Raw genomic sequence first — 15,088 nt, forward strand, 5'->3', positions numbered from 1 at the left:
CCTTGAGAGCAAACTGCTGCTTAAGCTTAACCATCACCTCACTGAGTTAAGAAATGGCACATTTTTGCTAAATATGCAGAAATAAATGCACACCCATACAACTTATGGTAAACTGAGCTGCCTTGTATGAACATATGTTGAAGATGCCTCGTTCTAATGTTTTCTCTGAGGCTGCTGTGCCATTTGGAGCAAAAATGAATATAACGTTTACAGCATATCTTGTCACTGGAAATTGTTTGCACTGTTTATATATTTATATTATTTACTGTAGGTATTGGTGAAAAAAGCTTTATGTTGTGAAAAACTGAAATCTGGAAATTAGAATTGTTGTGCCTTATTTTGTTGATGTTTTTACATATATTCCTTTTGAAAATGGTAAAATTTGTATATTTATTTATATTTGTTTGTCTGGTGACATTTATTTAATAAATAAATCGGATATTTCAAACAGTTACTCACTACTTGAGTAGTCTTTTCGCCAAGTACTTTTTTTACTCTTACTTGAGTAACTTTTTTGACGACTACTTTTCACTTTTACTTGAGTAATAATTTTTTAAAGTATTGCTACTCGTACTTGAATACAACTTTTGGATACTCGACCCACCAGAAGGATACATGATCTATTAAGCCTCAGCATTTGAAAGCTCTCTTAATCACAATGCATTCTTACCTGCATTGTCATGGCCATGCACATATGCACCACACAGTGATTACACTTCATTGCCTGCCTATTTGTCAAAGTTCTATTTAAGCATATCTACTTTCACAAGAGTCACAAGATTTTCAGAAAATTTGACCTCTGACCTTGACGTCAGGTCACCCAAACTAGAACTCGTCCCAGATTTTTACTAGATGCCACTATAGTATCAGTGTGAAAATCCGAGGTACCCAAGAAAAAAGACAAGTGGTCACATTCTACATAAAGAGGCTGAAAAAAGGAGATTAAAAAAAATGAAGGGAAATAAACAAAGTTGGCTGCATTAAAATCAGTAAGAAACAATGAGTCTGGGCTGGTGGACATACACTATTTTCATACACCAAACAAGTGCAAGCAACAGGAACTGTGCACTGTACTGCAAAGCAAGTTCAGCATACCCAGGTTATCTTTCTGTTATCAGGCTTCACTTACTGTAACATCGGCAGTCAGGCTAAGGGGTTACATCACTGTACTGACTTAGCAAGTTGATAACCATGGGTTTTCTTAATGTCGCTATGCGTACCTTCACACAAAATAGGTGGCAATGCCAGTCTCTGGCCATCAAAAACATTACAGCAATTGTTGTGAAACTGTTTGCAGGAAAGAGGGAAAAAAATCTTAATCATACTTAAGCATGTGGACCAGAGTACTCGGGGATGGATCCCAGGAAAATATTTGCTGAGATCACTGATCAAGTGCAAGTCAGTATACTTATTTTACAACTAGATTTCTTTTTGAAACCAGAGAACTCACCATTTGCTGGCCACTGGGAAGAATATAAGCTTAAGGCATTCAACATTAGCTTAACCTTCCAGACTGGGAAGCTACTTCCATCTTTTATATATAATCTATTGGTCTAATCAGTACATCCATTGTTTTCCCAAAGACGTGTCTAAAGCACTACACAGCTTCGTAAGTCAAAATCCACTGGGGCTGCTTTCTGCACGCTCTGCTGTCAGTGTTGACACCAAGCCCCTGGGAAGATGGTGATTATATGTGCTTGAGTTCATTAGCAATATGCACAGGCCAGCTGGTGACCTCCAGTTAAAGTCCTGCACTTTTCAGACCTTGCGTGTTAAAAAGGTGTTGATTACCTAAGGGGTTAAAATGAATAACCCTAGCAAAGAACAAGGAATTCTTTATAACCAGTATTTCACCTTTGCTTTAATAAAGCCTGACTTTTTTTGTCTCTATAGTTAACCCAGCAGCACCATGATCCCAAGTGTTCTTTGGGAACACTCTTTTGAAATGACTTGGTTATCTTAGGTCATGTTTGTGAATAAAGACTTGCATGAGCTATGTTTACCCCTGATGTCAGCAGGCAGCAGTTAGTTTCCACTGTTAAAACTCCATAGTCCAGAGTGCCGTAATACTGTAAAGTGTACTATTATGTCTTCTCTTTTCATTGTTCTCAATGGCAGTTAGTTTTAAAGAGCCAGTGCACGTATAGCCCACGCTGGTTATTTTAAGTAATTTGGCAGATAAGACCTCTCCTCAAGGCCGTGTGGGTATACACACACACACACACACACACACACACACTCCCAGTACTGCAGCACCCACTATCAACCTGAGCTAAGATCTGTGTGGATGTGCAGGGTCTTGGTGATATGAAACTGTTAATATATTAAGTTATTGTTTAAAAAAAAGTGCTAAAAAGTGTTAACCATACCCGGTGAGCCCTAAAACACATTCACTTCTCAGTAACACGCATGGGAGTTACATACAGCTGACTGGACATTACAGGGTTTAGACATTGCCTGGTTTAGAATGGGCCTTTGGGGCCTCTACAGTAAAGGCTGTGCTAGCTTACTTGACAGAAATAAAAATGTCAAGTAAGCTAGCACAGAGTGCATAAAAATGCACTCTGGTATTAGTTCTGTCACCCTACTGTCAGGCTCAGCCAGCAAACCAGCTGATAGTTGAGAAGATATCCTTCTGCTTTTCATATATGCAAATGAACATGATGAGCAGAAGAACTAAATGAATAAAGAATGTCACATTCTGGAGCATATCTGATGCAATAAAGATGACAGATTTATTCTATCTGAAAGCCACTTTCAAACAGACTTCTCACAAATTCTCCCTAATTCCCACTTTTCCTCCTTCCATCCATGGAAGCAGTTACTGAGACTAATCCAAAGGAAAAGTGGATCAGTCATACTTTGGGATCCACGCAGTGGAAACCTGAGTCATTATTCTTGATGCTGAGAGGACCCGTCTGCTCTTTGAGAGACTGCTGGGCTTAGAAAGAGCTGTCAGATAACCATCAAACTACTTTTGTACAGTACAATAAGAGAGTTAAAAGAATAAGGAGCATTGTAACTGTGTCCTAGCGGAGAGTTGTAACAGTAAAAACCACAGGAGAGTGTAAGGTGTGCAAGAATACTGTAAACCCAGACTTCAAGTGCACTGAAATTAATGTGAACAACAGTGCCCCCAACTGGTAGGAAACAGTGCTACTAGTAGCACCAGAGCATTGTGGGTCTTTACCATGTGCAGACTAATAAAAGGAAAGCTTTGTGGTGATGACTGCAGCTTTCATAGTACTCAGCCTTCCTTGGCTCCTGCCAAAGATCCTGCCAAGGATCCTCTGTAAAGGAATGCTTCTCCAGTTAAAGCACAACAAGAACATGGGACTTGTTCTTACCGTAGAGTCCCTCGTTGGGGAATGGGACAGCTGGTTACTGCTTGGGTCCCATGCTGAAGAGCTGAATGCTCTGCTCCTGCTGAAGGCCTCCTGGGTGGAGCTCCGTGACAGGGTCTCCTGAGTAGTGCTTCGGGACAGGCCTGAGTAGCCGGGTCGGGAGCTACTGCCGTACAACTCAGCCACATCACTGGTCCGACTGCGGTAGCTCCGCAGGGCACTGGTGGATGAAGAAGGGGTTGAGGAGGAAGCATCATTGAGGCTCAGAGAGGCCAGGTCCCTGCTCAGGTCACTCTGGGATACAGATTTTCGTCGACTGAGCGAGATGCTGGAGGCCACCGGAGAAGAGGAGAGGTAGCTGGACTGGGCTGGGGATGAAGCGTAGGAGCTGTAGCCAGTGTAGGCTGACCCCCCACTTAGCCCTGACCCTCCATAGCTCTTGAGTGGGGTTCTGCTGAGGCTCTCACTCCGGCGGTTGCTGCTGCTGCCAAGGATGTCAGTGCGAGGGATGGTTCGACCCCGGTCACGCTCAGGGTCCGAGGAGGTGCTGTAGTTGTGGCTGCGGACGGCGGCGCTGCTCAGATAGGTAGAGGATAAGTAACCTGAGGAGGAGGATGAAGAGGAGGAGGAGGTGTGGGACTTGTAGGAGGACAGCCTGTCCCGCTCGCTGTAGGAGCTAAGGCCTGGGGTTAGGGAGGAGCTGTAGGAGCTGTAGTGGCTGGTGTAAGAGGGGCCAGTGTATCGCTTTGCGGTGGAGGAGACACGGGACATACTGCTGCTGCTGCTGGTTTCTCAGCCAGGGAGAGGGATAGCCTCTGGAAGACAGCATCGACTGCACACACAGCAAAGACACAAGAGCCCTGTATTAGTTCATCAGCAACAATCCAATCAATACCACAGCAACAATGTAGGCAGTGGGCAGGCCATCATTTACCCTCGCTCCATTGAGCGTTAATTGTGTTTTAAAGAGACAAAATGATTCAAGGCTGTGCATGACTGAGTTTAAATGGCAGAATATGAAAACAAACGCTGATTCATTCACTCATCCTGACTCACTGTCCTGCCATTTAGAGAATGACATCAGTATTTTGTCATGTCTAAACGAATTTACCATAAATCCCATTTCCTTTGCATTGCTGCAGTCCATTTCCTGAGCATGCGCTAGTGTTTTTTCCACACTTACTGGATTCCAGTTGGCACACTAAGAATCATCAGGACCACCTCAGACTGAACGTTTCTTATTTCACTATCGGCAAAGGACAAAGTTTAGTTTCTGAGTGCTACATAATGCAATAGTAAAAGAATTAAACTCAAATGTATGGGCATTAACTCAACTCTGTTAGCCCTCAAAATAATGGAGCAATTTCTAAAGGTCCTAATGGTATCATAAAAGCATACTGTGGCAGAGTAGTACATCACTCCACATGCAACACTGTCTTCCATATTTAAATGGACACATCTTAAACTCCACACATACTAGATATTATATGTGTTTTTGATTAAGTGTGTGTAGGTGTGTAGGCTGTTGCTCCAGACAGATGGAAAATTGCTGCAATATAGCAGCTGTGCTCAGTGTGTTTACATCAAGCTCATACTCACACTCTCAGGCTGTTGGATCAAATGATACCTTTCTACACATTCAATTAGCCAACTGCACTGGATGTGCTCTTCAAGCTGGCCACCTAAAGCACAGATACTTTGCACCTGTAAGCCATTTTGCAACCCAGCTCTTTGACTTATATCGTTTGTCACTGAAGCCCGCTTCATTCTGTTCTGGGTGTTGTTGCTGCTCTCCATAACTGCACATAGAAAAAATAAAACATTTATGATGGTTTTGACTAAAATGTGATCAACATGACCTGTTTATATTTATTCCCAGCTCCATATTTTTATCCTTAGACTCTTAGAGTAGCATCATGGTTATAAGAAAATAATCCTCAGCACTCTTTCCGTTTCAACCTTCTCCTGATTGGCTTGTCTTCCCAAACAGGTCAAATGCATATCTGCTACCTCTGACATCATACAAAGTCAAGAGTAGAACATATCATGCTGTAGAACAAACAGCATGATATGAAATCCAGGGGAAAACCACGGTGATACAATTAACACCAGCAGGCATGCTTGCTGACACACAGTTTAGGATATCAAATGCTAAATCCCTCTCATCAACATAGAACCCTCCTCTTAACTTAGCGCTAAAAAAAATCATGGAGATTTGAGGAAATATGGAACATAATCTCGCTTGCGTAGACCCAGCAGTGCTCCTCCTGCATGCCCTGGTCTCCCCTCTCGCCCTCTCTCACAGCTATAACAGGAGAGTCTAGCTTAATTCTGGAAGTAAAGCCATGTGGGCAGGACAGTGTGTTCCTGTGGCTGAGGCAGAGAGAGGCTCTTGTTCACACGCACAGCAGTGTCTAAATAAATAAAAGTATCTGGTGATGCTGATCCATGTTGAGTTCATTTAGGGAGGCTCCTATTTCCTTAATCTGCCTGTCTCCCCTCTTCTCTCCCCCTCCTCGGCACCTACCTCTACTGAGTGTAATTTCCTTTCCTTCGGGGTCTCTGTTGATCCCTTTTTGCTGTTCTCTTCCTCTCTCTCTCTCTCTCTCTCTCTCTCTCTCTGTCTCTATGAACACAGCTTTATCTATAATTCAGCATATGGATCTGGAGCAGGCAGACAGGCACCATTTGGAGAGAGACCAACTCACGGCACTGGCGAAGACACACAGAGGGAGGCCAGGCGGCTGTGGCCACTCAGTGCAGTTCTGCTAAGCCAGCAGGACTAGCAGCAAAGAGAAGCTGGCCTCGCTTTCGCTCTCGCTTTGTAGACGGTCAAGGTTTGTTTCAATCATTTGACAGTGCTGGTATGTGGAGGGTTATTTTAGTTTGGGCAGAGTAACATAGATGGTAACAGCAAAATGTGGATTCTGTGTCTGATATCAGCCAACAGTTTTCAGACAGGATAAAACCTGAATCTGGACTTACTTATCATAATTACCAAGTTGGTGATTATGGTGGGAAGTACAGCTGGAAGTTAAGTGAAGAAAATCATTGGCAAAAGGGCTCATGAGACAAACCATCCAAAAACACGCACCTCTTACTGTATTTCATGTCATTTGCAAACAGCATGTTTTTAATTATTCTTTTATTTTTTTTTATTCTATGCTGGGGGAATACATTATCTTTGTGCAACTTGTTAAGCTGGACCTTGCTAGCATCAGTTATGAAGCACTATAAGTATATTTCTCATGTATTCAGCTGGTAATGCAGAAAATGTATAAATGTTTTTATACTTGGTTCTAATCTGCTGCTGAGTCTGTTTTACACGGCTGGAATGGCAACTACTACACCACAGAACACGCACCAGGAATACCTGTTCAACCAACCAAATTAATTTAACTTTAATCTGCTGACAAACGCCTGCTTTATCAGGCTGTGGGACAGTAAGTTTTAAATGTTTATTTCACTGCCCTGTGCACTATCACTAGATTAACTATCTTCTGCAGCATTCATTTCCTGTCTTGCAGTGGTGTTATCATCTTTATAGAGTTTTATCATCACCTGATAACCTCTGATTGGAATAGGTGACACTCGTAGGGATCATTTTATGAAGAAGAGTCTGATGTATGAAACGCCCCTTTTTGTGTGAGCACATACAGAGCCTGAAACAGAAAGCCATGCTTAACAAAGCTGATAACCACCATCATGACACCTGTTAACTACTGGAGTAGTTGCCAAGCCATCTGACATAAGGAAAGCCTTAAAGCCATGTTGAAGGTCCTCGATCGTATATCCCTCTAATCACTACTAACAAAATATTTACACTTAACTGAATGAAATGATACCCCCACTAACATGTGTATCCGAGTCCTCTTTCAGATGACATCCTGCTTTATTTTGAAGGATTAGTTTCTCATGTGGCTTTGTGTATTTTTACTTCCCTCCTTTGCTGTTTTCCCAGCCTCATTATTATCTTAACTGAGTTCACCTGTGCCATATTCGCCTTCTCACTAGTGTGACTATTTATTATATTTTGTTTGTGTCTTTAACAGGTAGACGTTATATCTCTTGCTCCCGAGTGTTTCCTGGTTTCTTTTCCTGCTGGCTCTATGCATTTGATGAATTGTTTGGACTTTTGTTAGCTATAGGGTTTCCTGCCACACTAGGCTTTGCAAAAGTGCCAGGCAAAAAGTTCTTATTTTTATCCAAAATCGCTGACCCTGTACCGCATATTAACGTGACTCAAAAGGCCTAGGCCCTGTATGACATGAGTTCAGCGTACCCTGGGTATCTTACCGTTATCTGGATCCAATTACCCTAACATTGGTAATCAGGATAAGTGGTTACATGAAGCAGAGTATCAAGTCTAACCACTGACTTAAATTGTTTTTATGTATTGCAACCTAATCAGTAATATATGAATATTATTTAAAAACTAGTTCAGCCATTTTCAGTAATTTATATGTAGTATTCTGATTAGAGCAGGGCGATATGGCCAAAAATATTTATCACGATATATATTTGAAAATTTGCGATAACGATATAACCGACGATATAATTGATGCGAGACAAAATACAACTCCACAACATTACTAGCGCAAAAAGACAACCTTCCATTTATTTTCACTTAAACAAGAAGCTGGTTTTTATGTACATTAAAGCTTTATAAAAATGTAACAGTACAAATGCAAATTCCTTGCTGAAAGTTTAACCAAAAGGCATTTCCAGTAGAAATGGGCTGACATATCCTGAGCATAACCATGTATAATATCCACTGAAGTTAAAAAGAGGTGCTTTGCAACATTAAACTGCAGTGTGCAGTACGTATTTTTCGGACCATAAGGTGCACGGGATTATAAGGCACATTAAGCGAAACAAAGCAGTCAGATAAATCAAACTTTATTAAACTCATTCTTCTTGCTTCCTCCACTTCTGTACCATTGATTCATTAATGTTGAATTCTCTGGCAGCTGCTCTATTCCCATGTTGTTGCAGTCTATTAATGACTAACCTCATATTGTGGATGGATTATCTCAGTTGTTCTCCTGACTGAAGTTTGGTCCGTTTACAACATCCTGCCATGCGATTGCATTTGTCTCTAACCATGAAGAACCTTCACGTTAACTTTTATAAGTGGAAAAGTGTTAGTGTTCGTCCTCCAGCTTCACTGTTTATGTTATGCTAACATAGCTGTGTCGCTAGCGATCACGTAGCACATCATTATATACCAGCTAGCCCAACTTCAGTAACCCTACAAACGTCACTGCTGTTTAGTTTCCTGTCTTCATTTATGTTGGAAGTGATAGCAGAACTGTACGTTTGATTTTTTTCAGAAATCTCTCAGTCAGAACATGCTATATCATGCTTAGGTAACTAGCGAAACTAGCGAGCTAACTTCCGCTAGCTTCCTGCTAACGTCTAACTCCGTTAAATGTAATAACTTTAGTTTTCATGGATGCCTGGAAGTTAAACTTCATAGTTACACCTGGTAAAGCAGCAATGCTGATCGTTTTATTAAAGATGAAAGAATTTAGACAGTTTTTAACTCTAAGTGATGCTGCAGTGTTGTTTGACCTGAAACATACGGAGTTTAGGACCCAGATTACTCCCAGATTTAAGAGCATCTTAGTCCGACAAATATGACAATAACAACGGCCGCTTGCATGTTCTGCAAAAAAATGTGCTTTGTCGTGTATCTGACGGACAAACACCAAACCAGTTCCACATCACGGAAGTTGCACCATTTTTACAAACCAATTCTGGTTCATCTGTTTCACTCAACAATCGGCCATGTGCGTATGAAAACAAAGGCACTGCGCATGCGCGTTTTACTCCCATTCTATCGCGATATTTCATTTTCCTATCGTTGCCTAACATTATACCGGTATTACCGTGAACGGTATAATATGGCCCAGCCCTAATTCTGATTCTATTCTCTTTTTAACACTGTTTATCCCCCCCCCCCCAAAATGTGTCTGTGCTTATGTCAGTTATTTGCATTACAAGCATTTGAGTGGACAATTTGTTGCCTAAAAACAAACCAAACAAGATTTTCACAGCTCAGACCAGACTTTGATGATAGCAACGCCATTTTTCATGGAAAAAAATCCACTGGCATCAGCTAAAGCTGGTAAGTCCACCGCATCTTTATCAGCACAGTAGTTCACACATTACTATGCGTAAACAGAAGTAATAAAAATGTGAGGGAAAATTAAATGAATGCATAGAAATTGTAAATGTAAAACAACAATGAGCACAGCTCTTTTTTTTTAACTAATTCATACCATCAGACAGTTCCAAACTGCAGGAATTTTTCACACCTCTTATAACCCTTTAAGGAAATCCCCCTCTTCTTCCTGTCTCCACACTTAACTCTCACGTCTTAGTTTTTAGAGCATTCATTTTGATGTCTTTTTTTTCATCTCATATTACAGAGCAGGTACTCCATCACAAGAGGAACCTTTGAGTGACATATGTAAATGGCCTGTATTTTATATAGCGCTTTACTAGTCCCTAAGGACCCCAAAGCACTTTACACATCCAGTCATCCACCCATTCACACACTGGTGATGGCAAGCTACATTGTAACCACAGCCACCCTGGGGCGCACTGACAGAGGCGAGGCTGCCGGACACTGGCGCCACCGGGCCCTCTGACCACCACCAGTAGGCAACGGGTGAAGTGTCTTGCCCAAAGACACAACGACCGAGACTGTCGGTCTCGTCGAGACTGTTGCTCGAACTGGCAACCTTCCGATTACAAGGCGAACTCCCAACTCTTGAGCCACGATCGCCCACATATGTATACTGTGACTGGTACAGTAGTAAGCTTACTTTGGTCCGACATCGGTAACCGGCATATACAAAAAAATCCATGTAAACATAAGCTATGTAAGCAACAGTTAGTTGCTAATAAGTGATTACTCCAAATTGCTTTGCTTTGTGGTTGCTTTTTTCTGATGTGTTTCCGTTCCTAACCCGTAAGAAACACATCAGAAAAAAGTCAAAGACTTTTCTAACTTAGTTGTCATAAGAAAAAACAATGACACACACAAATATAGCTTATTGATGTAGTTACTGTTTTACCACCCTCAACCTGGTTCTCACTAAAAATGATCCTGGCGACTAATTTCTTAGTCAACTAAACGAGCTGGGGGAAAAAAGGTGATTAACAGACTAGTCTAAAAGCAAGAAATGCTCGCATATTAAGTTCATTTTTAAGATTGTTAATTGGACAATGTTAAAAAGTGTAGTATGCCTAGTGAAAATAGCGATGATTAGTTGCCTATCAACTACTCACGCACATTCCTAGTCCTTACATCATGCTACTGTTTGTGCTGGTGAAGTGGCTCCATGGTTTGGTGGTTGGCACATTTGCCTTACATGTGAAAGATCTCCATTTCAATTCTGGGAAGAAACACAAACCCAGTCATAAAATAGCATTCTCCAAATAACAGTACCAAATTATTACCAAATGAATAGAAAGGATATGTCAAGAATATCCCTCTGGCATTAAAGCTGTGTCAAACAAACATGCAAATCCATCCACTGTGACCCCCTTTCGAGATAAGGGAGCAACTGAAAGCACCCAGCAATGTTCTTATTCATAATGTGAATGCAAACAGGAAGTTACTCCTCATCCTCCTGGCAGAAAGATCTATGGCGTCAAACTGAAAATCCTATGACCACTATGTCACTAAGATTCCTCTGGCTGTCTTCCACAGCATGTCTTTTATCCTGTCTTCCTTCTCTCACCCCAACCGGTCGCAGCAGATGGCCGCCCCTCCCTGAGCCTGGTTCTGCCGGAGGTTTCTTCCTGTTAAAAGGGAGTTTTTCCTTCCCACTGTTGCCAAAGTGCTTGCTCATAGGGGGTCATATGATTGTTGGGTTTTTCTCTGTATCTATGAAGCGCCTTGAGGCGACTTATGTTGTGATTTGGCGCTATATAAATAAAATTGAATTGAATTAAATTGAAGATTCAAATTTGTCTGAGATTTTCAGTAGATGCACTTATGGCATGAATTTGAAAATCCTAAAGTTGCCTTCTTCTTGAGTTGTCATATTTTCAAATGTAGGTGTCCTGGGTAGGGGTAAAAACATATAGGTAATGTAAAAAGTTATTTAGTTCTCATGTAAGCTCCCCCGTGGGCAGTTATACTGAGGGATTTTCCAGAATTCTTAAAGCACCTTAAAATAAATATTTCACATGTGTTTCTGTGGTTTTACCAGTGTTGTGTGGGGCTGTGAAGTTTCCTGTATGATGGCTCCCTTTCTACCTTGAACTGAACCTCTGCGTACCCATCAAATGCACGCACCTCTTTGTAATCCTGCAGCTGTGTCGCAGCCAAAGACAAAGGGCAACTGAGTGAAACAAGTTTGGGCTCGCCTTGTGGGCGAGCCACTAAAAGTGGAGTGCGAACAACAAGTCGCATCATACATCATGGACACTGTGGATTGATAAGAAAATTACAGATCCCACTTCTGAAGCGATGTCTCCACGGAAACAACAACACACGCAGAGTCACGAGCAAAAACACACACAAATGCACTCTGGCTACTTCTGCATTTTTGGCCTCCCCTGAGGCTGTGATAACCAGCAGTTACCATAGCTACTGGGCAACAAGCTGCATTTGTTTGCTTGCTACCAACGCATAAAGGACTTAAAAGTAACAGCAGGGCATATTCCATGACCAATTTACACTAAGTATCAGAGCTCTGCATTCTTTTCCTCCCTTTTAGAGCCACCAAGGAAGTGAAAACCCTCTGATTAACAAGTCTCTGTGCAACTGGAAAGTCAGAACGTGGTGAGATAGAATCTAATATGGGAGGCCAGAGGAAAACAACATTGTACTACTGTGAAAGACTTGGCTGTTCTGGTTGGCTTCTACTAAATCTGTATTAACAAAGCTGTCAACAGAGTAGCACAAGTGACTGCATGAGTGCAGTGCAAGAAAGGATTTCAGCAGGTGACTGCTGGCATCGTGCTGGCAAAGAACTGAAGGAGATGAGGTTTCAGAAAACCAAGCTCAGAAGCTTCCTTTCACTAGAGGTAATTGAAAGATGAAAAAAATCAAATCAACTTTAAACCCCCCCCCCCCAAACTAACAACACTGATAGACAACGCCATAATTCTCCCTGGGGAAACACAGAGTGTCTGTGGCCTCTTAGTAAAACATGAGGTTAAAGGACCACTACAGTCAGAAGAAGACCTCAACAACAAAAGCCTGATCTTTTTTTTCTGAACTACTTTATATTTAGTGTCCTGGCTCTGTTCTGGGATCTCCCTGCCTTTCCATGTGTGTACATGGAATGCATGAGGAGGGAGGAGAGCAACAACATTACTTCCGGCAAAGATCAGAGCACACATCAGCGAGAAGCAACATGACACAGTATGAAAGTAGGAGCTGGGGTGAATCTGGCTTTCACTATTAAAGTTACTTTATTAGTAGCTGTGCTGACCAGAGCTGAACAACAACAAGCTCTGCACTTCCTCTGAGGTCAACAGAACATTGAACATTCAACTCCTCGGTTCTGATGAAGAAGCCACTGCATACATATTTACTGTATACATGTTCATCTTTAAACATCTACAGAAAAATAGGGCCCACATGTGACCATGTGTTCAAAAATCTAATGAGTGGTAAAGTCTCCCTTTCTCACTGATCTCTGCTCCTACTGATAGTTATTTTAGAGACCTGCATAAAGCTTTGACCAAAAAAGGCCCTGTCATCACTATTGTTTAATCCACTGGTCACAAGGGATGGGTATCGTTTAGGTTTTATCCGATACCAGTACCAAACCGGTACTTTTGAAACGGTGCCGGTGCTTAAACGGTGCTCGAACCGGTGCTTAAAGAATGAAGAACACACACTTTGTACAAAAACCTCTCATGTTTAGCTGTTTTTTTGTAAAAAGATAACAATGTTAGCCTTTTCTGCAGCTATAGGGCATATATGGTATCACTCTTGGCAGGAAGCAGTGCTTAAACAATGGGAAAACAAACTTTGTCCAAAAACCTCTCATGTTTAGCTGTTTTCCACTTTTTCTTTGGTCATTTTAGCTTTTTTGGCCAGGGTGAAGGGAGTATCTGCCATCAAACAAGAAGACAGCGTCATGTAACTACGATGGTGTTTGCTAGTTCACCTTACATGCATTAATGTAATAACGTGGTTAGCCTACTCAACGTAAATTACACACGAACAACATGAAGCTACTCTCGCAGAGAAGAACGGCTGTTGCTGCCATCATCATCCGTCAGCATTTCTGCTACACTGGCAGGGCTAGGGGCCAGGACTCTCCTCTTCGGGTTTTTGGGGGATGTTGCTAACTCCGGGACCGATAACAGGCACCACACCCGCAGTAGATGTGCTCGGTGTGAGGTCTCGCAGCAAGCTATCAAATACGGTACATTTCTCAGCTTTTAAAAAAATGCTATGCGTCACCAGGTGTTTCATCAGATTCGAGGAGTTACCTCCTTTGCACAGTATCACCTTAAAGCACTTGTTGCAGGCTGCTGAGTTTTCATCTTTTGCTGTGAAGTACAGCCAGACTTTTGACCGCTTCGCCTTGGGCATTTTTAATCTGTAGCTCTGCTCTAAAAGAACGTACGTACCAGGGCCCGCCTACTACGCTTGCAAAGGTAAAATGATTGGCTAGAATCCAAAGTGTATGACATCTCAGTAAAAAAAAAAGCACCGAAATAAAGCGAAATGTGCGCTGCTTTTCGGTCTGGTTACTACCGTTTATGTCAGAACCAGGCTCGCTCTCAAGCTACTGAGTATTAGACTTAAAATCTCCAGCTGAAAAGCATGAGGCAAAAACACATGGGCCTTATTTTGAATACTCAGAATCAGAATCAGAATCAGAATCAGAAAGGGTTTTATTGCCAAATGTTGAGCAGGTTTACAACATTAGGAAATTGCTGCGGTGCTTCAGTGCAAACATACTGTCATAAAAATATAAAAATAAGACTACACAAAATAATAACTACATGTCATAATCTTTGACGTGTTTATGTCTCTAAGAACCAGGCTCCCTGTCTTGAGTCTTGATTGGTGAGTTTTGGCAAAAACAAGGTATCAAATATATATTTTCTGACTTTTCACCTCTAACCACCACAATTTCTCTTTGAGTTCAGATGACTGTTTCACCGTACTTCCCTTAAGATATTTAAAAGATATCACGTTAATAAGAATAAGATGAAAGGATGGATGGGCTGCCATAAAAACATAAAGCCTCTGGAAATGGCTGTTGTTATTATGAAGGCGCACAAAAAACAAAACAAAACAAAAAAAAAAAAACAAAGAGAGAAATAGGACTAAAATGTGCTCATGCTGTCATTCTAAAAGAGTCAGTGAGTAAGATCTCCTCCCACACCCACTGTCCTCTCAGGCTGTGCCCCTGGACTGGTGGAGGGAAGAAGCAATCTGAAGCTTCCGCTATCCACCAGTGTTGTTGATGGTGCAGGACGTTAAAGGCACCGTGCCTTGGAGTGGTACTGCATGAATGTAACATCAGTACAGACACTCGGGCTGATCTGGAGTGGGAGTGTGTCTGTGTACTGTACTGTAGTAAATGGCAGGCTGAGTCAGTGCATTTCTGAGGAGAAATCTATGTGTAAATTCTATGTGAAACTCACTGCTGGTTCAGGCTCTGTTTCCACAGACAGAAAACATTTTCCCAATTAGGATCCAACTGTATATTGTAGGGTAGACCCTACAATAATACATTCAGAGAAAAAAACCC

General features: G+C 41.7%; 1 protein-coding gene across 7 annotated transcripts in view; it reads right to left on the reverse strand.

Moving 5' to 3' along the window:
• usp2a (ubiquitin specific peptidase 2a) overlaps positions 1-15,088 on the reverse strand; it is a 56,820-nt gene that overhangs the window by 33,300 nt on the left and 8,432 nt on the right. For 4 of the 7 annotated variants that reach the window (XM_080889950.1, XM_080889944.1, XM_080889946.1 and 1 more), the window contains one exon: positions 3,348-4,176. In XM_080889950.1, coding sequence (XP_080746076.1) covers positions 3,348-4,115 — 768 coding nt within the window. In that variant the 5' untranslated portion in view covers positions 4,116-4,176. Of the gene's footprint in view, positions 1-3,347; positions 4,177-10,647; positions 10,751-15,088 lie in introns of all 7 variants that reach the window. The other 3 variants (XM_080889947.1, XM_080889949.1, XM_080889948.1) reach the window with 2 other exon arrangements.

This window comes from Rhamphochromis sp. 'chilingali', assembly GCF_963969265.1.
Source record: "Rhamphochromis sp. 'chilingali' genome assembly, chromosome: 8".
In the NCBI taxonomy this organism is placed as follows: Eukaryota; Metazoa; Chordata; class Actinopteri; order Cichliformes; family Cichlidae; genus Rhamphochromis; species Rhamphochromis sp. 'chilingali'.